The sequence below is a fragment of the Oryza brachyantha genome, chromosome 1, assembly GCF_000231095.2.
Source record: "Oryza brachyantha chromosome 1, ObraRS2, whole genome shotgun sequence".
Lineage (NCBI taxonomy): Eukaryota > Viridiplantae > Streptophyta > Magnoliopsida > Poales > Poaceae > Oryza > Oryza brachyantha.
The window spans coordinates 827,441-850,641 of NC_023163.2; the positions used below are offsets into that span (position 1 = coordinate 827,441).

General features: G+C 40.7%; 4 protein-coding genes across 5 annotated transcripts; 2 read left to right on the forward strand and 2 right to left on the reverse strand.

Moving 5' to 3' along the window:
- The first annotated feature begins 1,018 nt into the window (after nt 1-1,018).
- Nucleotides 1,019-3,825, forward strand: LOC102703906 (fruit protein pKIWI502-like). The gene is made up of 5 exons (XM_015832590.2): nt 1,019-1,721; nt 2,290-2,389; nt 2,462-2,557; nt 2,647-2,727; nt 3,259-3,825. The coding sequence occupies exons 1-5, from the start codon at nt 1,237-1,239 to the stop codon at nt 3,319-3,321; spliced, it is 825 nt and encodes a 274-aa protein (XP_015688076.2). The 5' UTR covers nt 1,019-1,236; the 3' UTR covers nt 3,322-3,825.
- Nucleotides 3,826-3,949: 124 nt separating this feature from the next.
- LOC102703427 (CAX-interacting protein 4) lies at nt 3,950-6,256 on the reverse strand. Of its 2 annotated transcripts, none has more exons than XM_006643650.3 (3): nt 6,168-6,256; nt 5,632-5,701; nt 3,950-5,067 (listed from the first exon to the last, which is right to left on the reverse strand). In XM_006643650.3, exon 3 carries the CDS (start codon nt 5,037-5,039, stop codon nt 4,266-4,268), a length of 774 nt encoding a protein of 257 aa, XP_006643713.1. In that variant the 5' UTR covers nt 5,040-5,067; nt 5,632-5,701; nt 6,168-6,256; the 3' UTR covers nt 3,950-4,265. The 2 variants fall into 2 exon arrangements, with proteins under 2 accessions (XP_006643713.1, XP_015688077.1); XM_015832591.2 differs by having other exon boundaries at nt 3,950-5,100.
- Nucleotides 6,257-8,200: 1,944 nt separating this feature from the next.
- Nucleotides 8,201-15,683, reverse strand: LOC102703154 (eukaryotic translation initiation factor 3 subunit A). Its single transcript, XM_006643649.2, has 14 exons — nt 15,567-15,683; nt 15,278-15,358; nt 14,571-15,052; nt 13,630-13,845; nt 13,180-13,548; nt 13,053-13,082; nt 12,183-12,410; nt 11,907-12,068; nt 11,193-11,414; nt 10,915-11,118; nt 10,209-10,412; nt 10,044-10,124; nt 9,404-9,605; nt 8,201-9,074 (listed from the first exon to the last, which is right to left on the reverse strand). Exons 2-14 carry the CDS (start codon nt 15,321-15,323, stop codon nt 8,530-8,532), a joined length of 2,991 nt encoding a protein of 996 aa, XP_006643712.1. The 5' UTR covers nt 15,324-15,358; nt 15,567-15,683; the 3' UTR covers nt 8,201-8,529.
- Nucleotides 15,684-21,434: 5,751 nt separating this feature from the next.
- Nucleotides 21,435-22,259, forward strand: LOC102702883. Its single transcript, XM_006643648.2, has one exon. The coding sequence runs from the start codon at nt 21,435-21,437 to the stop codon at nt 22,014-22,016; it is 582 nt and encodes a 193-aa protein (XP_006643711.1). The 3' UTR covers nt 22,017-22,259.
- Nucleotides 22,260-23,201: the final 942 nt, after the last annotated feature.

The following is a 23,201-nucleotide window of genomic DNA, read 5'->3' on the forward strand; positions in this document are numbered from 1 at the left end:
CTTATTTGTGCTTCATGCACTGTTACGCATTGGAGATCTACGAGAATAAATAAAGCAACTAGGCTGTGTTCGGCTTGAGAAGGATAGGTTAACTTATCTTGTCATGAAAAACGTATATTAATACATGATTAATTAATTATTAATTATTTAACAAATATATAATAAATTAATATGATTTTTTAGAACAACTTTTCTATAGAAAAATTTTTACAAAAATACACCGTTTAGTAGTTTAGAAAGCGTGCGCGCAGAAAACGATAGGGTAGGTTATCTTGTTGGGGGCGAACGAACGGGCCTAAAAGTTTTTGTATCTATGTTATTGTATCTACGTTAGTGGTTTAAAAGTCGAGCCGGTAAAATAGACTACGGTAATTAAATGAAAATACTAAAATTATCTCAACAAAACATTTAAAAATCAAAGTTTGGCTGGGATTAATAAGCAGGAGATGCAAAGTTCAGAAGAGAGGAGGTTCCATATACATTTATGATTTGATGTTGTTATTTATTTACTTACCCGTCATAAAATAAGTTTATTTTATGATTTAGATATAAGGTTTAACTCTTCGTCTTATTTGAATTTTTTTACTACTAAAATTTTTATTATTATTAAATGATAAAACATGAATAATACTTTACACGATAAATTTTTTAAGTTTTTATATAATTTTTTTAAATAAGATGAATGTCAACGTTGGACAAAAAAATCGAAAAATAAAGTTTTTAAGTGATGGAGGTAGTATTTATTTATTCTTTCACGGTCATACCGTGGTAAGGGTTTAGTTGTTAGATTTATCTCAAAGTCTAGCCAGGTTAAAAATAAATAAATTAGAGTAGAATAAAATTAATTAAAATTTAGGAGTCAGACTCATGCTCCATAATGTCTTCGCCGGCTATTTTGAGCAAATCGCAAGTGAATTGCACGCTTTTCATTACAGGATTACTACATCTATTGTAGTAACGGTCTCCGGTTATTTTGGATCCTTTTCAGGAAAAAAAATCACAGGAGAAATTTCTCTTTGAAGGAAAAGAAAAGAAAAACGAAGATGGAAAATTGAGGAGAAATTCTCGAGAGGAAAAGGGAGGCCGCGTACAAGTCTCCTCCTACCTCGCGGGAGGCCGCCGTCCGACGAGATCCCGCCACCGCCACCGCCACCGCCACCGCTTCCTCAGCCTCGTCGCGCGCGCGTGCTGGTGCTGCGGCTGCGCGCCTTGCCTGCGGATTCCTCTTCCCCCTCCATGCTCCTCCGGTCGGCGCCGCGCCGCCTCCACCTCCTCCGCCCGCACCACCTCCGCCTCCTATCCACCGCCGCCGCCGTCGCGGCTCCGCCTCCGGCGCCCACCGAGTGGACGGAGGCACCCGTCTCCTCCGTCCGCGCGGCCACCGCCGACGCCTCCCTCTTCCACGTCTCCCTCGACCTCTCCTCCCACGCCGACCTCCTCGCCTCCCACGTCGCCGCCGGCCAGTTCCTCCCCTTCCGCCTCCCCGACACGCCTTACCCGATCTTCCTCGCCATCTCCTCCCCTCCCCCGCACCTCCTCCTCGCCAGGTCCTTCGATTTCCTCGTTAAGCGGCTCCCCGGCACCCCCTCCGCACGCCTCTGCGACCTCCGCCCCGGCGACCTCGTCCACGTCGGCGGCAGCGTCGTCGGCCGCGGATTCGAGGTCGGCAGGATCGCTGACGCCCGCGACATCCTCGTCTTTGCAACCGGATCAGGGATCAGGTAGGGCTTCCTCGCCACATGAATACGTTGAGAGATCTCATACGTTGAACCGTCATCAAAAGTTGTTCGAACTAGTGATCTAAACTGATTACAAATGCCCTTGTGACATGATTAATGAACAATGAAAACCCGGAAAATTCACTTTCGATCGATTTGTAGATGGAACAAGTGATAGTCTCCAACCGTATATTCTGTGTACCATTAGGTATTGAGTACTCTTAGGTATTTGCCATTTGAGATGATTGATTGCTGAATAGTTGCAGAATTCTTGTCTGTTTTATGCTGCCATACACTGCCGAAAATTGTACTGTCTTTGATGGCTTTCCTTGACTTGATTTTTCTGTAACTCTGAATTCCTTGAGCACATGCAAAAATGCATCTTTGCATAGGTAGATTGCCTAATTGGGTTCATAATATGCTTTTAGAGTATAATCAACACTGTTGATAAGAAAACATCACTAGCATATGTATCGTATCAACTACAAACGAAAATATATTATTTTGCACAAGACATTCGCCGGTTGCATTTAAAATTTGCACCTCTGCTCACATCATTTGGTCATTGCAGTCCAATTCGGTCACTCATTGAGTCGGGTTTTGGTGAAACTAAGAATATTGATGTAAGACTCTTTTATGGGGTTAGAAACCTTCAGAGGATGGCATATCAGGTAAATGACAGTTTTTAAGTGCACAACTCCTAAGTTCAGATTTGTGTGTGTCTGAAACCAATACTCTGACAGGAGAGATTCAGTAATTGGGAATCCAGAGGAATCAAAATAATACCAGTTCTGTCAAGACCAGATGATCAATGGACTGGTGAGCGAGGTTATGTCCAGGTACTGTATGTAATCTTTTTGCCACGTTGGTCATTTTTAGTTATTTGCTAGTTTGTGTATTCTTATAGCTCGTGTTTTGCATTTAGCAGAATGCTTTTTCTAGGTTGAAAAAAGTTGTAAATCCTTCATCCATGGGAGCAATTTTGTGTGGACATAAACAGATGTCTGAGGTATGATTACCTTTCCTCCTGTTTCCATTATAAATACTAAAGTCGTTGCTTAGATACAACCCACATACCATAACATAAATTAGATGTTCTGCTTTTTGTCCAAGTGTCACAATGTTTTATGTAATTTGATTCTGAATTAGTCTTACATTGAACATCTGCACATAGAAACTTAACCTTAACCATTGATAAGCTCTAACAATATAACTGTTCCTGCCACTAGAACGTGGTTGGTTTACATTTGCTCATGAAACTATTCCATACAAAATACAGACATCAGTGTAGATCTGGATTTGTTGTTAGTGCTCAAATCTGAGGAGATGAATGAACTATCATCTAGTGGTACCAGTTCGCAGCAGAGTGTACCAATTTACCGTACCATTAAATTTTGCTTTTATCCACACAATAACTGATGCCAAGTTCTTCTCATGGGCTGATATTTTGATGTGAAATCATTCAGTTTTGGTGGTGATCTGTGTTGGTGACTTGGTTATTACATTCATTCTGGTTTTCATCTACATTGATATTCTGCAGGAAATTACGAGAGCTCTTGTTGCTGACGGTATGCCGAAAGATAGAATCTTAACAAACTTCTGACTGCCACTGGCCCACTAGAACACAGTTTTTGGCCTTCTAGTTGTACCTTTATTACTACAACACAATTGTTATTCTTTACAGCAAGTGCGATGGAAACTCGCAAGTCGCAACAGAGGAACAGTTTTGTACTTACATATAGGAGCTCTTTTCCCCCAATTTTCATGTACGATGCACCATGCTACATTGTATATGGATGTTGATAGCCTCAGCCTGATGTATTAATAACATCTGGTGGAAGACCCAAACTGGGGTAGTTTTGTACCTCCTAAAACAATATCCCCGTGGAAGGTAGTGTTGATGTACTCGCTCAATAAAAGGGGTAGCAGTTACATTTTCATAGTGTTCCGGTGTGCCTTCAGATATGAGTGTCCTGTTGCTAGAAGGCCATTAAAGTTTTGAATTCATTCGAGATGAGTTCGATGTATATGTAACTGCTCTTCGATCATATAGAGCCTATATAGGCATGATGGGCCATATCTTTGCAATGTGCGATCCAGCTTTATTCTGTCCCTTCAGGGAGCAACCTGTGCCAAAAAAATGCGCCTATTCAGAAGCAGATGCAAAGTTATGAACTTTTTATTACATTGACAATGACTAATGTAAAAATGCATAACCCAGAACCGGTATCAACGTCGTCTCGGTTTTTGATTTCCAAACAATTCAGCATCACAATGCAAAAACATTAAACGATTGAAGCAATACTAAGCAGAGAAGGCATCTTTGTTCTCATTTTAAGCAGTCAATATAACTCACATTAGCCAACATAGTCTCATATGTGAAAAGAAACGACGAAGCCAATAAATGTCATGATCACCTAATCGGCCAAAATGTATCAGTACAGCGTCAGCAACACTTAAGATTAAAAACAGTGGCATTGCGTAAGACTTATTTTTCTTTCTGCGCCCCCAAAACCAATTCAACCAGTGGCACTGGTGTACTGGACTTCAATCAGCGTTGCCATCTTCAAGTGTTTTGTGGCCATCATGCCGTTTCTTGTCATTAGGTTCAGAAGAGTTGCCACGGCGATCATGATGGTGATGGTGGTGCCGGTGACGGTGTCCACTCTTGTGAGAGCTTTTACCATTTCTTGCCTTGTCATACTCACCAGCAGCTCCATCATCTGATGACTCCTCCAGTGAGCGACTCCTGCGGTGCTTATGGTTGTTGGAATCTGATGGTGCATCCTCATCACCAGATGATCGGTGGTGGTGGCGCTTGCGTCTCATGGAATGGTCCTTCTTGGTAGATCTCCTCTCTTCATCATCACTGCTATAGTCTGAAGCATCAGAGTCAGACCTAGATGAATGTCGGTGATGTCTTCTCCTGTGTGAGCGCCTCTTCCTTCGACTTTCTTCAGATTCACTATCATATTCATCACTATCACTATCCTCACTTGAGCCTGAGCTCATCCTCTTTGATCTGCGCTTGCGCCTCTTGGCCTCATCAGAGTCAGAATGACCATGTTTCCTGTGTCTTTTGCGGTCTTTCCTCTTCCTATGCTTCCGATCGACATCACTGTAGTCACTTTCGGAGTCTGACAAAGAATGATCTCTTCTTTTGTGCTTTCTTGACTTAAGCTTCTTTTCCTTTGCTTCTGCATCAGCCTTTGCTTTCGCTGCTGCTTCCAGCTTTTGTTCCCATTTCAGTGGGGCTTCTTTTTTCTCAAGGATTCTCTTCTTCTTCTCTTCGAGCAGCTGGAGGAACTTCTTGGAATCCATCCCAACAGATCAGATAAAGACTTAAAACCTGTGGGCCATGAAATGATGCAAGGAGGTGCATCTCATAGAAGAGACAAAATCACTGTTAGTTCTTTGAATATCAAAAACAATATAAAATATAACCAGAACTAAGAAGAGGCAAGATCTAGATAATTCCAAGAAAGCAACTAGGAAGCAGATACATGTAAACTCAGGCTACATGAAATTGGTCCTAAAAAGAACAGGTCTTGTTATGTTTCACATACAAGCAAAACAAGCTCATACAGTTCAAATATTAGAGCAAACTTCCACAGAAGAGTATCTGAACCCTATGCCAGTTGCAACAGGCTTGCAGCTTCTTAGCTTCCTGAGTTCATAAAACCATATAAGCATCTAATGAACACATTCAAAATTTACGCACATGATTGGCTTATTAAAAAAGGCTACAGCCGGTCAATAGAATGCACAATATTTACAAGAAAAATAAGAACTGAATATGGCATTGTTTATAAACAGAGATATAATTTTGAGCTTAAGATACAGGCATAGGGCACAACTCCATACACAAACAGTACACAGTAATAAAAGAGCGAGATAGAACACAGTTTCTTACCTTGTCGTCCGGAGTCTCCAAATTTCAAGAGAAGATCTTCGTCTTCCCTTTTACCGAGCCCGCAGGTTACCTAAAACAGCAAACGAAAGTGAGTAAATTTGCAGCGGATTTGACGTAACTTTCATCAAGCAGTTTCTTTTAAGTTGCCCCTGATCTCGACAGGAATATATATGTACACAAAAGCAGCAGCGGGACATAGACACATATAGGCTGCACCCATCCCAACCCCCAATTCTTATTGGTGTTCGCGGCAACGTGAGGTCACGAAATTACGAAACATATCATCAGATCTGAACTGTGACGAAACCCTAGAACGGCGAACCACGCCCAAACCCAAACCTAGCAACTGATCCCCCCGCAGATTGCGTCGAGTCTACACACAGATCAGAGCATCAAGCGATCTAGGTCCTCACCGTAACACCATTGAAAAATCTAGAAAAAAGATCGAGAGAGAGAGAGAGAGAGAAAAGAACTGGAGGCAAGCGTGAGAGCATCCGAGCAGTGGATGCGGCGAGCTAAAGAAGAGAGTAACTCACGACGGAGATGGGGGACGCCGCGCAAGGAGAGGAGAGGATCCGGCGCCGCCGCGTAGAGGAGATGGCGGAGGGAGGAGGCGGCACGCGGGGAAGGGAGGGGGAGGAGGCGTGGACCGAGCCCACCGACTACTACTTATGAGCCAGTGCGGACGCGGTGGGGGTGAAAGTGAAAGGGTGGCCCACTCGGCAGTGGGAGAACTCAAGTCGGCGACTCCTTTCTCTTTTCCATATTTATTTTTTAAAAATAAACCGTTTCAAAATTATTTTTACAGTATATACTATGTCATGTCGGTGTGAGTGTGTCACTGGCCTTGTAGGAAACATAGATATGATATGGCAAAGGATGCATATTTTGGAAAAGAAAATAAACTATAGGATGGTTTACTTTAAAAAATAAATATTAAAAAGATATATTTAGTTAAAAATAAATAATAAAAATATGTCTAGTAAAACAATTTCATGGATGGACTGGACACGATAGGGAGTGGTAAGAAGGCTCGATTCACACGAATAGTTCGATCAAGCCAACGTTCCCAGAACCATACCACGGCACGGCAGTGGTTATTGGTGGTTTGGTTCATACAACATTTAACCAAATTCAAAACATTATGAAAAAATCATAAAAATATGGCTGTACATATGGATTTATCAATTTATTCGCATGTGATATTTCCATACATACATACATATACACATACCGTACATTCCAATACACGAAGGGGAAATTGATTGGTTCAGATATTTAGTGTTTAATAAGTTGAACGTATTACTTTAATGTTATCAATAGGTTAATTCAAACTGATTGATAGCATACGTCGGATACCGTAACATTTTCTAATATTTGATATTATATTACGTTACCTGCATGAATTTTAAATATCAATGGTACTGTCTATTGATTTATGAATTGTCATTTATAATTATTCAGACGTTCAACTTTTAGTAAAGTTTATACCATTTTTCCTATTTACCAACTAATATGTTATTCATATACCAAATTACCATAGTAGTTATTCCATATCTCCCCGTCTTTCCACTTATATTTATATTTATAAGTCAAAATTTAAATATTCATTCTTAAATATAAAGTTGATTTTTATCACCGAAATTTATTTTCATGTTTGTTAAGAATTTTCGTGTAAAAAAATTATTCACAAATTTATTTTTTGTTTGAAAATGATATTTAGCTTTTTTTTTTCATGAAAAAGTCAAACAAGCGTCCCTTATTTTTCCATAATTTTTAAATATTTTATGATTTTTTTCATTTATGTTCCCTTAGACACAACTTGCCACGGTTTTCTACCAAAACAACACGATAATTGTATGAAACCAAGTGGTTTTGTCAAGAAATCTATAGAGACGCCGCAGAGACCGTAGATTTTAAATTCAATTTTTTTAACATGAATTTATTATGGTTTTCATGGTTATGGTTTTTGTAGTAACCACACGACCGGCGGAAGGCGGTAACGGCTAAATGCACGTTTTTTTTGTAAACCCTGGATTCAAGGTTGATTTTCCTGGAGAAACGATGATAGGAGGAATGTTGTGATGCCACTGATCAGGATGGGTTTTACTAGCGGACTATCTTTTCCTTTTTTTGCTTATAAAACATAATTTAAATTTATAACTTTAAATTTAGAATTGATTTTAGAGTTTTTCATAATAGTTTATTTTCAGCCTATACTTTTAAATTACTAAAAACATATTTATATATATATATATATTCACAAATTACTTTTTAGAGTCTTACTTTTAAGCCACTGATCGTTCACAAATTACTTTTTATATAAATTTGTTATTTGGTTTATTCCTTAAAAAGCCAAAAGACGAGCCTCGAATTTTTGTCTGGCAAATGTTTTACCGTGCATTCTAGTAGTAGTAGTTCTGATCTGCAACTCCGAATTCCAGCTGAAACTTTAATCAGAGTCGTACAACGAACCAAATACAGGCAGAAGGGCACTTGGCTACATTTACAATGCAAGATTGGTAACTGCGTCTACTCAGAGGCACAAATTACAACGGGGCAATATAAATAGGGTCAATTGCCCTAGCCGGCAATGTAGAAACGAGCAAAAACTTGGACAATATTCGAGTATTACTAACAGCCATCATAGTTTGGACAAACTTAACAAGTAGCGATCCAGTATGCATGAAGCAATTGCAACGAAACAAACATTTAACATAAATTAGGAAAGGTGCTATTGCCCTGGCACAAGTCCTAACTCCAAAATTTTACGAGCGCAAACAGTCAAATGTTCAACCATGCTTCTCAGAATATTAAGCAGGCATATCTCAGCAATGGCCCTGGACAGCAACAAAAAAATCTCAACGTAGCAGAGACCACATTTGAAAGCAGACGGCTTTAGTTGCGAGGCCTGCTGCTGCTCCAGGTTGATGAAGACGACGAACTTGAGGAGAATCTTGATCCACGCCATGTGGGCACAGGACCACCCTGGCCGGCCGGAGGATCTTGGCGAGCAGGGGGTGCATCCTGGCGGAGCGGACGCATATCATTATCTTGGCGTAGCGGACGGATATCAGGGCGCGGGCGATCATCACGTGAACCCCAACGATCTTGTTCAGGTGCAGCGGTCGGTCTCTGGCTGCCAACACCACTGCCACTATCACCACCTCGTTTGAACTTTGGGACATACTTACCAGGAGCTGCAGCAGCAGCCGCAGCGGCCGGTGCAGCAACCGGCTGTGCTGGCTGTGCAACCGGAGCAGCATCAGGTGTGCGCGCTGCAGGCTCAGCACCAGCACCAGCTCCAGCTCCTTTTCCAAACAGAGCCTCCCTTCTCTGTCTTTCCTTCTCTTCCATCTCCCTCTCTCTCTGCAGCTGCTTGGCTGCAATTGCATCAAGCTTAGCCTTCCTTTCGGCTTCCTCTCTCTTTCTCCTCTCTTCCTCTGCAGTGAAGGTAATATCATTATCAACAGCATGTACAAACCAAAAGTTTTAAATCACAATGTTGAAACAAGCAAATGATGGTTAGGTATGAAATGGATAACATTTTAGAGATTTAAGATATTCACTGTGTAAGCAACAGAAGTCAATACCGCCGTTTAGTTGCAGTAATTCAGTTACTAATGTATAAATGGCATTATACAGCTCTATCACTAATAATGAAGAGCACATAAAAATAGCTGGAGTGATTCATTATGATAGTGGAAAACAAACTAATAACCCAACATAAATACTACAAAACACAGTTTTAATCAGTAAAGAATTGACTTACCTTCACGTTTTCTAGCTTCCTCTTCCTCACGAAGCCTTTCAATGCGCTGCTCCTCCAGGTTCAGATGATACATTAACTTCCGCACTGTATCTCTTTCACGCTTCCTTGATGATATCAATTGACTTGTCTTTTCATCCCTCTCTTTCTTTAGTCGACTAAACTCAGATTCACGACGCTGGACAATTCTCTCCTGGAAAACATTCTGCAAGCAAACAGGTGAATTGAAAATAAGTCGGGAGGAGAATAGACAGCAGTTTGTGCTCTGTCAAGAATTGAACTGGTATATTAAATAGTGCTCAAATCATGCCAATACACACACAGCCAAACAAGATACATGTCAAGTTTAGTCATCTTAGTCCCATAATCAATTAAAAAGAACTCATTTTGCCAGTATTAGAATCTCAGCAAGTACAGCATATCATCTACGCATAAATACATTAGTGTGCACATCATATTCACACCATTCAACTAATATATACTGTAACTAATCTTTGCAACACATTATCTTTGGAATTGGAAAACATGGTTTTGGAACAACATAGAATGATTTAGAATGGATCATATAATCCTTTATTAATTACCAAAAATATGAAATAGTGCTAGAATATCATGTCTGAATGACAAATGCAAGTATGTATACCTTATGATCCAACATTCGAGAAAGTCTGTTCTTCTCCTGCAGGTCACCAGCATGGTGCTGCTTGCTGAGCTCAATCTCCCTCTACAAGCACGGATTATAGTGATTTTTCCCAACTAAAACAAACATCTGCAATCTGTAAATAACAAGGAATAGGGGTAAACATACCAGTTGCTCTTGCTCGTGAAGGATTTTCTCTACTTCAAGGCGCTTTTGGAAAGCTTGTTCAATCAGTGGTGCCTCTTCCTCCCTCTTCGCCCTCTCCAAGTAATCCATTTGTTTAGCAATCTTTTGCAGTTTTTTCTCCAACTCTTGACGCTCCTTCACCTGCTCATTCATGGCTAATTCCATAACAGCCTGCTTAGTAACATCCTGCAATGGAAACATTCAAATATAAAGGGCCTGTATACAGTTCTATAAATGTAACATATAACTGGCCAGATATAATACAATGACTAGCTGAATAGCATGTCTAAATATGACACTATAGAAGGAAAAAGGAGAATACAAAGGGCATGTATACAGTTCTATGTATTTTACTTGGTTGACCTATGCCAAATTAACATTCAGTTTTTGTAATTGTATTTCATGATTTCAGATGGTGTTCCAACCAGCCTAGGACCATCAAAAACAACACATTAGGAAAACATAAAGTTAAAACCTGTTCGGTTGAAAAAGGAACAATATTTAACTGAACATACAGACACCACCAACCCATCAAATAAGAAAATCAGTGAAACAAAGGATTTTCCAAAAACAAAAAAGAAAAATCAGACAAAAAAATTACAAGTATTAAACAAATATAAATTATGCACTAGTTTAAACTACATTAAAACATAACAGATATTAGTATAATATTTATATTTTTCCTTACCCCCAGAATGACAGGCTTTTTCCCTTTCTTATTTTTATTTATCTTTGTTGCAAGCATTTCTTCTGCTTCCTTCTTCTCTTTTTCAAGCATAGATTGGCGAATCCTCTCCTGCTCCCTTAATCTTACATCATTGAGAAGCCTTAACCTTTCATCATCAGCAGATTTCTTCAGCGTACTCAATCTCTTTAATTCCTCTTCCTTCTCCTGTAATGTGAGAAGAGACCATAAGCGCAAAATACATTAATAGCTGGGTGTATTGACAGTTAACAAATGGATACCTTTTCCAATATTTGACGCTCAAGGTCTTCTTTGCGTTTTTCAATAATTGATTTCCTCGCAAGAAGCCGTCTGTGTTCGTTCTCCACTACTCCAGCAAGACTTGTTAAGTTTTTGCCAAGTTTGGATGGCTTCTTCACAGGTGGTTGGATAAGACTCCTTGCTTTATTAAGAGACTCAGCCAAAACACTAAGGTGATTACTGAGACAATCAGATTCAGTGTCCTACAAATAGAAATCAGACAGAAATGAAGTTGATGTCACATGTCGGAACCAGTACAGTCTGGACTAATAAAACAGAAATCCAGTAATCAACAGCATATGAACCAGTATTCAATTAAAAAAACATCTTAGAAAGTATTAAATCAGATGATCTCACATCAGGCACTACATAGTTTCTTTAATATCTAAAAAGTACAGCTATATAACTCAGAGTTACATTCAGAATGAGAATTGGAATTTACTTTTTCTTAAAATATGAATAGCAGCGACTGCAGGGACATCTGGTAAAATGAAATACAAAGAATACAAATAGAACTAGGTCATATAAGTTCCTCCAAGTTTTTTCATTTTTTTCCTGCTTCTATAAATGCCAGTTCGACAAACCCAGTGGCAGACAAGACACATGCACTGGTTAGTAGCAAATAATAAATCCAAATTCCACAACACAGAGAAGGCTAAAGAGGCCAGCAGACTTGATGAACTGAAGCCACGTACCATATTACCAAAATGAACAGCTCCTGACAAATGGTTGACTTTCATAGCAACAAAATTGTGTTTAACAGCATCAACAGAAATCTTCTCGACAACAGAAAAGTCAAAGAATGGTATCATCTTTGAGAGCATATCAATTTTTACAGATTGAAATATCTGTGAAGCCTGAAAAGGAAGAAAAGAAGCCACATCTCACATGTGTTAACTGAAGAATACTGTAAAAGGCTAAAGTGTAAAGACAATAAAACAAAACTTCCTACAGTAGGTCGTTGAATATACCTGTTGCAAGACCCTCAGGGTTGTCAGCTTTTCCAATGCAGGAAGGTACTGCGACAAAAAAACTTCTGGAACTGAAGGAGCTGATGAAAGCTTCCCTCCAGTCTTTGCAATCTTGGAGAGCATTGGTTGTACTTTGGATACGAGATCCAGAGGAAGAGACTCATGTTCCAAAAGGTTGTATAAATCTTTGACTTCTTGGGAAGCACAGGAAATAACCCCTTTGGCAGCCTAGATTTACAACATGTGCACAAGAGATAACTAATTATCCATTAGAAATGATGGCCACATATTAGTTGATTGCAACAGGTCAACAAAAAATGTTACCCTAACAACAACCTTATTTTACCAACACAACCAAAAAAAATGAACTTTCACATCTCCGCGATTCAATTGACAACTGAGGAAATATATATAAACATGAAAGGATCTAGATGTCAATTTTCTCTTACTGCTTTCACTAAGTTACCTAACTTTACGCGATGCAATAAAAACATTTCATGCCCTGAGCAAGGCTCATGGCACGCCATACACAAAAATTGATACTCCCTCCATTCCATAATATAAGGCATAACCACTTTTTTTCTTTGTCCCATAATATAAGGCGTGCATGCAAGTATGCATTAATTAGCACATTTTTTATCATCAAAACATCCAACCACATTACATGCATGCATATATGCACCTAGGTAATCTAAACGAGAAGATAGTTATAACTCTTTCTTGGTCTTTGGGTTAGTGGTGGTTGTGCCTTATATTATGGAATGAAGGGAGTATTACAAATGATAGCAAGACAAACAGATGTAACACTGTGTCCAAAACTCATCAGCATAGTTTAATAAAATAATGACCCAAAATGGATTCAACGCATACCAACTCAGAAAGAAGCGATGCTCTCGAAGGCTGCAAAGGTGATGGGAGATATGTCAGGATTAAGGAATAGAATAAATAATATTATCAAAAAAAATAATGTTTGTTTGGGAAGTTCTTGAGGGCTAACCACTTCTCTATTCTCACGCTTGGAGTCAAGGGAGAAATTGACAAGATTGGCTATCCTTAGATTGCGATCTTTTTCATTTTCAAGCTCAAGATGGGATGCACCATATTTATGGTCATATGGCGACACAGCAAGAGCAGCCAGTAAAACAGAAGAGGCTATTAGTTGAAGGTCCTTTTGAGACAAGTTCTTATTGTAGCTCTTCTGCAAGTTGAAAAGCTTAAGCCACGCATACGCATGGTACAAGTGGCAATCAGATATCCAGAATATTTCAGTTAACTTAGCATAATACACAACCAGAACAGATGGTTTCGGTGTTTTCTTCACCATGCTCATCAAGCCATGGATGTCTTCCACGGATCTAAAGGCTTCCTGAAAGAAACAAAGCTTAATGATGATGCAGCAAAGATCATGTTTTGCACATAAAAAGACTAGGTGATACATGGAACAGACCTGCCAAAGAGAGAGATCTGTAGCAATTTTTAGTTGTTCAACTCGAGTGTCCAGGTATAGCTGCAAGCTTTCTGGGGCAGTCAGATCAGGACGATCTCGCTGGTCACGGTATTTGTTCAAGTTAGCGAGATGGTTTCTGATTATCTCGCACAACCTTCGGAATTCAGTGGTCCTCTTATACTGTTTACAAAATTGAAAAGCCTTGTGCGCAGTCATCTGCATAAGAGAAGTTAAAAAGTATAGTCACATTAGCAAATGTGGCATGCAGAACACAATGTGAAGGGAATCAATATCACACTACAGAAAATTCTGGAAGGTATAGAAAAAATCAATAGAGTAAAATGATCCCGAAAATTAAGCTAGTTACAGAAAAGAAACCGGTGGACCCATTGAGTGACCCAAAGGTAGTTATAAATCCCCCTTGCACCAATTGACAATTACAAAGACATCTACAGAAGTATAAACAAAAAGATGGCATAAAAAATGATACTATGTCGTAAATGAATCATCATCAGTTTAAATTTCTGTCACCATGAATAAGTTAAGCGGCAAGAGGAGAATGTACAACAATTTCATTGAATGCAAGAAAAACGTGAAACCATTACAGTGAAGATATTCAAAATAGAGTATGAAAATGTGATTGCAAGCAATAATAGCTAACGCACACTAGGGTAAAATCAAATTGTTTGTGTTTTGTAAGTAACAATGTCCTGGGAAAAACTGAGCTCAGAGAATTTGTCAACAGAACAAAATGAAAGGAGTCAGGAAAAATAATGCTAGGTCTCCAAACTCATTAATGTGTCTATTCACGCCATCTAGGCAGATGTGGTTTAGAACAGATGTGACAGCAATATTAACATGTCAGCCAAATAAAATGCCATGCCATACATAAACAGCACAATCAATACATGAATAAGGTAAGCACATAAAGAATAGCTTACAGCATATAACGCTTCAAGTTTTGAATTGTTTCTCAATATCTCAAGAACTGTTCTGTATGTCTCCCAGAGAAATTTGAACCACGGTGTGACATGCTCCCTGTCTGATCGGTCCTTCCCTTTCTCCCCGCTAACATAGCTGAGCATCAAATCCTCTGGTCGCTTGTCTGCTTCCAGATCTTCTACATCCAGAGCATCATCCAGTGCTTGTGCCTGGTTTCTGGCTTGCTCCGCTTTCTCATTGGAAAGCTGCATGAAGTGCTTTATCACCTCCTCCAAGGATGACACATTGACTTGTTGGCAAACAATCCTGTACTGAATAAGGCCATCTTTCGCAAACCTGCCTTTCCTCAGGTCTACGCAGAGCTCTACATACTTCATCATGATCCTTTCGAGTGGCTTCTGCCATGACCTGTATCTTTTTGAGGTTATGAGATCATGCAAAGCCTGTAAGGCTGCCTGCTTCTGCCCAACATGTATCAGCTCTGAAGGAAAGCAGACGCCACCATCAGTATAAAAATCGTTAACAGCTTGTATAGCACGAACGAGCAGCATACACTGTATTGCTAGAAGATTAATGGCCCAGTCATAGTCCATTAGCTATCTAAGACTGAAGGAATCAAACTACGCTCCTTATCTGACAAATTTCCTGCTTTCTAAACAGTGACAGATGATTTGCTAAATACATATAACAGATCCAAGGGACTCACCCTCCGCTCTCTTGAGCGCGTTCTCAGGTTTTGCAAAGGTCGCCATGGCCGCAGCGGGAGGTCTCCGGAAGCGATCTACTCCTTCAGCACAGCAAAATCAGGATTAACTCGCCCATTCAACAACGAAACGCCCAAAAAAATTACACCACCACGCTCCATAATCCAAAACAACAACGCCCACACCCCCCCTCCCGAACAGATCGGAATCGACCGGCAAAACCCGCATAGGAATCGCCAGACGAGACGTAACACGGAGAAACCACCACCGTCGGAGGATGCCCGAAGCTACCTGTAGATCGCCGGAGACGTGCGCGGTGGACGTCGCCGTCCGGCCGTCGGCGGCGTCTGCGGCGGCGGCGATCTGGGCGGAGGGATGGGGATGGGAGCGGGCGGGAGCGGGGGCGGAGAGTGGCGGCGGCGGCGCGGGGTGAGAGGGGGTTTATTAGGGTTGCGTCGCGTGCGTGGGGGTGCTGCTGGTTGCTGCTGCGAGGGGTCCAGGGTGCCCGCTTCGTGGGTCTTCACGCCGACGTGGAGCGACCTAGGACCGTCGCTTCATGGGGCTGGGTCTCTGCTGGCCGTCCGATCTTGTGGTTCGAGTCGTCGTTATAATTGGGTGCCTTCTATAATTGTGGCCCAATTCGACAATCTTAATGGGCCCTTCTATTTTTGTTCAGAAATAAGTGCACCATGGGTCTCTGAATTTACGACGAGTTTGTTTTTTTCCCGTTAATCGGAACAGCAGAAATGTGTATGTTAAATTTGTATAATTCGTTAAAAAAAAGTTCCTTAACAGTATTGACTCACATTTTAACTAATTTTACTAATATGACATCCGATAGTCCCACATATCAGGTTATTTTATTTTTTCTTTCTCTTCTCTTCTTTTCTTCCCTTCTCTTCCTTCCTCCCCTCTCTATTTCTCTCTCTCTATTTCTCTCTGTCCTTCGAGCATGCAGCTGGCAGCGGGCGGTGCTAGCGTGCCAGTTGGGGCGCAGTCGGCGAGCGGCGGCGGAGGCTAGGGTGAATGGCGGTGGGCAAGCAGTGGAGGGGGCAGGCGGGCTGGGGCACGGTCGCCGGGCGGCAGCGGGGGTTGGGGCAGACGGCGGTGGGCAAGCGGCGACAGGGGCAGGCGGCCTGGGCGCGGTCGGCGGCGGCGGCGACGGCAAGCGGCGGGGCTCTGCTCTCTCCAGCACTTGCTGAGCACAGTCACGGCCTCACTGTACGGGCCATCGAACGCGTCGGCGACGAACTTGTCGAGCTCCTTCCTGCCGCTAGCCTCGCCGACCGGCTTGATGACCACGTCGTGGCGCCCTGGATCTGCGTGCCATCAGAGAGCTCGAGCATCAGTACATAGTATTGTTCTTGCATGCAAGTGCTCTTGATTGTTCTTATTTTCATCATTTTCCGACTCATATCTAGATGCATGCTATATAGGTTATCTTCGAATTTTTTATTATCTGCTTGTGATCGTAACGGAGAGAGAAAGAAGAGAGAGAGCAAAGGAAGGGAGAGGATGGAGATGTAAGATCAAGAAGAATAAATTAGTGATTTGCGAGATAAATGTTTTTGTGATATTTGACGGGCGGTCAGGCCGCAGGTATATGGGCGGTCAGACCTTTCAAATAATTGTGGTCAAACCGCAGGTATCTGGGCAGTCAGACCGACAGGTCAGCCCCGAAAGTTTCAGCTTTTGGTTTTCTTTTCGATTTTGGTTTTGTTCTTCGTGAATTCGATTTCTAGTTGGTTTCTATACGTATGGGTACTGTTGTTTTGCTAATCATGAGTCAAGTTGGAAATAGCTTGGTCTCGAAATATGGTTTCTTTGTTTGATTCATGTGTAGTTGACTTGATGCCTCGGGAGAGTATTGCCGGTGATGGATCGGGAGTCAACTTGGAGATAAGTTGACGTCCGGCGGTCAAGATATCATGCAGGATACTTAGGCTAGAGTTCAATGCATATGGTGGTGAAGATTCCATGTGGCATACGATGGAGATATTGTGTGCGTATGGGATATAGAAGTTGAGTTCGGATAGAGTCTGGATTTGAGAAGATTTATTGTATTAGATATAGAGATATGGTTAGTTACGGATAAGGATATGTTTCCCACGAGATTGGGAGTCTTAATTCGTGCTAGATACGTGGGCCTTGCATACCCACGTCAAGGTTATAAATAGGTACCGAGGGGTGTGCCCCCGGTGAGCTTTTTGTGCCATTTGAGAGGAAAAGTTAGAGTTTCGACTCTATTTCGATTTTAGATCGAAAGTTTTGGTTATGAGTGTTTTCTATGCACTTTGTAAACACTGGTTGATCAATAAAAGTCGAGAGATTTAATCTATATCTTGAAGCTTTGTCAATCGATGTTTTTTCAGGATCCCGACGATCTAACCGTAGGTAGGCTGGCAGTCTGACCGGCCACTCAACGTCGGTCTGACCAAGGTTATGTGAGCGGTCTGACCGGCCATATAACGTCGGTCTGACCGGTGGCATAAACGCAGTGCGACCGGAGGCTTCGTTAAGACTTTTGTGAAGGTAATCTTTTATTTCCGTGAAAAGATTTGGTTTTTTTATCTAACTACCATTCACCCCCCCCCATTTGGTAGTTCTTTTACTCTGTTGCGATCCTACAGGAGAAATTTTTTTAAAAAAATCTGACATGTGGGACCCACCAGACGTCACATCAGCAAAACCAGTCAAAATTTGAGCCAATACTGCAAAGGGACTTTTTTTTAACGGATTATACAAGTTCAGGGGTATACATTTCCGATATTCCGGTTAAGGGATGAAAGACGGACTCGCTTGTAAGTTCAGGGACCTTTGGTGAACTTTTTCCTTTTGTTCAATAGGAGTCATCTAAAGGCCCAAGAAATCTTAGTACGCAAATAAGATATTGATTTTTGGAAAAAAAAAGTTTTACTCCTCTGAACTATTTTGTTAGAGCACTTAACCCTCTAATTATTTGTTTGCTCATTTTATACCCTAGACTATTTTTTGTTAATCTATTATGGTTTGCTCTGAAATTTTGTTACAATGCTAGATGCATTACAACTTATATATCGTCATTTTTTATATATTTTTTTAAATTTGTTACATAAGTTAGAAACACCTTAGACTGATTTAAACACCAATATTTTAAATTCAAGCAAATAGCCACAACAAAATGAAAATACTTTTAAACTTTGATAAGGTGTTATATATGATTCTAAAAAAATTGCTTAACATACAACTTTTATTAACAATAACAACAATAACAACGAAGAGAAATATTATAAAGCAGTGGAGTGAATTTTCTTTAATACTTTATGGGTAAGATGAACTAGCAAACAGTTTACGTGGTTAACTAGTCCGAGCAATTAGTTTGGGGGAGTAAATGGATTTTTTTTCCTTAATTTTTTGGCATTCCATGAATTAGGGTTCGATTATTACATCGTCATTGACTCATATGGTCCATCACATTTAGTAAAGAACTTAAAAGAAATATAACTAGCACAGTTGCAAAGGATGCATCCCTCTCGCATGGGGGTGGGGAGTTGGTCTACTGTATGCAGTAGCTAGGTCATAGTCGTGCATGCGCCCTGCGAGATATAGTCATTCATTCATCACCCTTTATCTTCCTCTATGCACATGACATTTCCTTGCAAGCATGCTGATGTTAACACCCTTGATCTCAATACAATGACATACAATCTTTAGCCATATCCCAAAACACAGATACAAAGATATCGACTTGTACAAATATTATGATATACTAGTAAGTATCCGTATGTCATTATGAAAATATAACCATCATATTGGCACATGTAGAATCTATTTTGAAATTCACAAGTAATTAGAGGATTTTGTTGTTAGGCTTTTTTTAAGAGAGAATGGTGAGTAGCCTCATATGCTTGAATTTGCGGTTTGGGAGTTACCACTACTAGATAAGATGTAGCCAAGTTAGGAATAATAGGATGGCTCTTATCATGGCAAAAACACCACTAAAAACAATAACAGGGTGTTGTTTGTTTGATTTTTCGAGTTTAATGTAAAGGAATTGATTTTTATATAGTTTTTTCAAAAAAATAATAAGTGGTGTCACCTAAAGGTAACATGACACGAAGACACCCTATATAGATCAATATATGCATGCAAGGGACACGTACTTAAGAGCCCCAAACTTCTCGCCCCCCATTTAGTGACAAGGTGGGTGTTACCTCGCAATTTGGCGACACCATATTGCCACCAAACGTCATCGTGAAATGGGTATTTTTTTTGTTTTTAAAAGATATGTTCATAAAATCATAGAAAACATAATAATGGTAAAAAAATCTTTTATAGTTAAGGGTTAAAAAATAGGTTTAGATTAATAGAGTTCATTGATTTTTGCATAAATTGCATATGTTGTTTCCTGCACCATTCATAAGCCAAACTGCCAAAGGATGAAAAGCTGATGCGAAATTAGCATCCTTTAGTTTTTGCTTATGTTTATAAGTCAAAATTTTAATCTTCATTCTTAAATTTAAAGTTAATTTTGGGTTTTTTCACCAAAGTTTATTTTCCCACCTTTTTAGATTGTTAAGAATAAATATAAAAGATATTCACAAATTATTCTTTGTGTTAGGAGTTGGAAATGCAAATATTGCACGCCAAACTGCCAAGGTTTTTTTCCCTGTGGAGTCAAATGGCAGAGTAGGAAATGCAAAGGGAGTAATTGTTTTACTGTTTCATTAAAAAAACAAACGACATATTTTCAAATAAAAAATAATTTATGAATAAAACTTTTATATACGTATTATTAGCGATCTAAAAGTCAATGCTGAAAAATAAACTTCAATAAAAAAGATTTTTCTAAATCAACTCCAAATTTAAGGATGAAAAGTCAAATGTTGGTATAATCATAAGGAAAAGCGAAAATTTTGGGTAAAGTATTGAGCTAAATTGGCACGTAATGTGAAATTAACACCTGTAAACAATTTACAGAACGATGGTTAGATTATAGATATTGGCCTTTTTGCATCGCCGAAGAGTGAATAAAGAAACACATTAATAAACATTTCTCTTAGGATTCCATTTCCTTGATTGCCATCGCAGGCATGGAACTGAACACAAGAGGCAGATATATGGGAATATATGGAGGGGCCAAATGCCAGATCCTCAGATTTTAGTTAGGTTGGTTGAATGCAAGCTGGATCCGTCGTCGTATTCGCTTAGCAACACGCACATCTTAATACTTTATTAATCTACTTGTTTGTTTAACATTTTGGTTGCCTAGAGCAGAAGAACAATAATAATTAAAGAAAAGAGCATTGCGTTAAGCTAAGTTATAAAATACACTCGCTCTTTCTTTCCCACGAAGGCGAAACTGGAATCAGTTCTGAAGCCCCCAATATTTTTGCAGTTTGTAGTTTTATAGAACATGATTAATTTCAGTTAAACTCCTGACTGTTAAACTGCGCAGTGAAAAATCGATCAGCTAAGGCTGCAATCTTCAGAGCTTAGACACACAAATTCAGAACTCTGCCTGCACATAAATTTCACCTCCTGATTCGATCGATCCATCAATTCTGCTGGCTTACTCTGGAAAGAAAGGCAGACATAAACAAAGAAGAACAATAGTTTTTGATCGATCAGTTTGTGGCTTCCAACTCAACGCTTGCTAGCTCTAGCTAGCAAAAGAGGTCGTTGGTGCCGGACATTGCCAGAACATGTCCATATTCTAAGCAGCAGCCTGCAAAACCAAGATTATCTTTTTTTTCTCCCCCCAAAACGCTAGCTAACTAATCAAAGATCCTGCTTAAGCTAGCGTTAAGCCTGGATGGAATAATCATCTCGATCTTATGCTAGCTAGAGTTGTAGAACAGTGACATCGCACCAAGCCCGTCAATCCGGCGGTTAGCTTGATGGCATGCACTAATCTAGCTTGTCCCTGCCAACCTGTAGTTCATCCTCTCGCTGCCACGTTTTGTATCCATTTTGATCAATTCGTCCTAGCCTAGGTCGTAGATAAACAAATTGGGATTAGCATTAGATAATTAAGCAAGCTGCTCCTAACCCCTCAAACACACTAATCATTAGCTTGTCTTCTTCCCCGCGCTACCAACCAACTTGTGCTGCTGCATATAGACCATTGCCTCTTCATCAAACGATCTCCCTCACCTGCTGTCTTTCTCTCTCTATCTCATGGGGATCACGCCGTCGTGCATACCGCTGGCTCCGGTGGCGGGTGGCGGGTCGTCGTCGTCGTCGACGGCGTGCAAGATTATCCATGTCGATGGGACAGTGACGCGGCTCGCGCGGCCGGTCAGGGCGTCGGAGCTCATGGTCGACTACCCGGGGCAGTTCGTTTGCGACTCTGGCCGCCTCGCCGTCGGCTGCCGGGTACCCGGTGTCGCGGCGGACGAGCTCCTCGAGCCGCGGCGGGCGTATTTCCTCCTGCCCATGGACATGCTCTACTCCGTGCTCACCGATGAGGAGATGGTCGCGCTCTCCAGCTTCCACGCCGCCACCGCGGCCACCTCGTCGTGGAAGAGGATCGCCACCGGTCGGAGTCGCGACGGGAGCCATGGCCGGAGCAGCGAGCCGACGGACGACGACGAGATGATGAGCGATGATGGCGGCAAGTTCTTTCCGGTGCTCAGCCTGCAGCTCCAGGCGCCGGACGCCGCCGCCGCTGGAGGAGTCAAGCCGAGCGGCGGCGCCGCCGGCATGAGGCGGAACCGATCATGGCATCCACGGCTGGAGGCCATCGACGAGGTGCCGTGAGCCGGCGGTTGATCGGTCGCCGGAGACGTAAGCAGCTTGCTTTTGCTAGTGTTAGGCAGCTAGCTTGAGCTGGCTCTCGAGTGTACATTAGCTAGCTCTAGCTATTTTTCCCTATTTCCTTTTTCCTTTTCTCTTCTTCTTTTTCTTTTTTCTTCCTCTGTAAAGCTCACATTTTTTTTTTGCTCTATAGTTTTGAGATTTTGCGACAAGAAATTATATCCATTATGTATATTCCCATCAGATATCATAAAGATCAGCAATAAAAAAGGAAACATGTTCCTTGAAACAAGACCTGGCTATGCTTTTCTTCTGTGATGTTCACCTTTTTTTTTTTGCTATAATTGTTCTGGTATTTTGTGGCAAAAAAAACTAAAAACATTAATTCACTCTGTATAATCCTCCCAGAATCTCATAAAGATGACCAATCAAACGAACAAAATTGTCCCTGGAGACAAAACCCGGGGCTATGTTTCCCCCAAATTTATAAATGGAAACATAATCCAAATGCAACTTTTTAAAAGCATTTTTTTCATAACATTTAAGAATTAAGATGACAAGCAAAAGAAAGAACAAAGAGAATGATCCTTAAATGTGATTGGTTGTGTGGAGGCATTCTTCTAACCACTTGAGCAGCAGGTACACAGGCTGTATGTAGCCTGTAGGGAACAATTGATATGATATGATGCTGTATATGACTGGAGCTGAAGCTGTATACTGGACTGGATATCAGCTGTGCATAATAGGGCAACTTGCAGGGAAAACAACAAAGGGAGCAAGTCTCAGGGGGCCTCTTTATACTTGCATGCACCACACCATGCTTCTTTGAAGCAAACGATGAGATATCATTAGATATGCCAGTACATCATCTACTAACTCTGTGATCATATAGAAATTTCGCTGCCAATTCATCAGAAAATTCAGAGCCGATTTAGATAAAGGGCCTATGGGGTGAAGCATCTTACAGTTTTTTTTGCTTGGTTTCACATACCCCAAAATTGCCATGTTTGAAACAGGGACAAATTCGTCTGATGAATTCAAAATTTCAACAATTCCATGATGTTCTATGCCCCATTTGATTTAGATTATTGAGCGAATTAATGATGCAGATTATTTACTTGATTATAGGGATAAACTAAACATTTCAAGAAATAAGCTTAATAAAATATCTTAAAACATTTTTTTTGA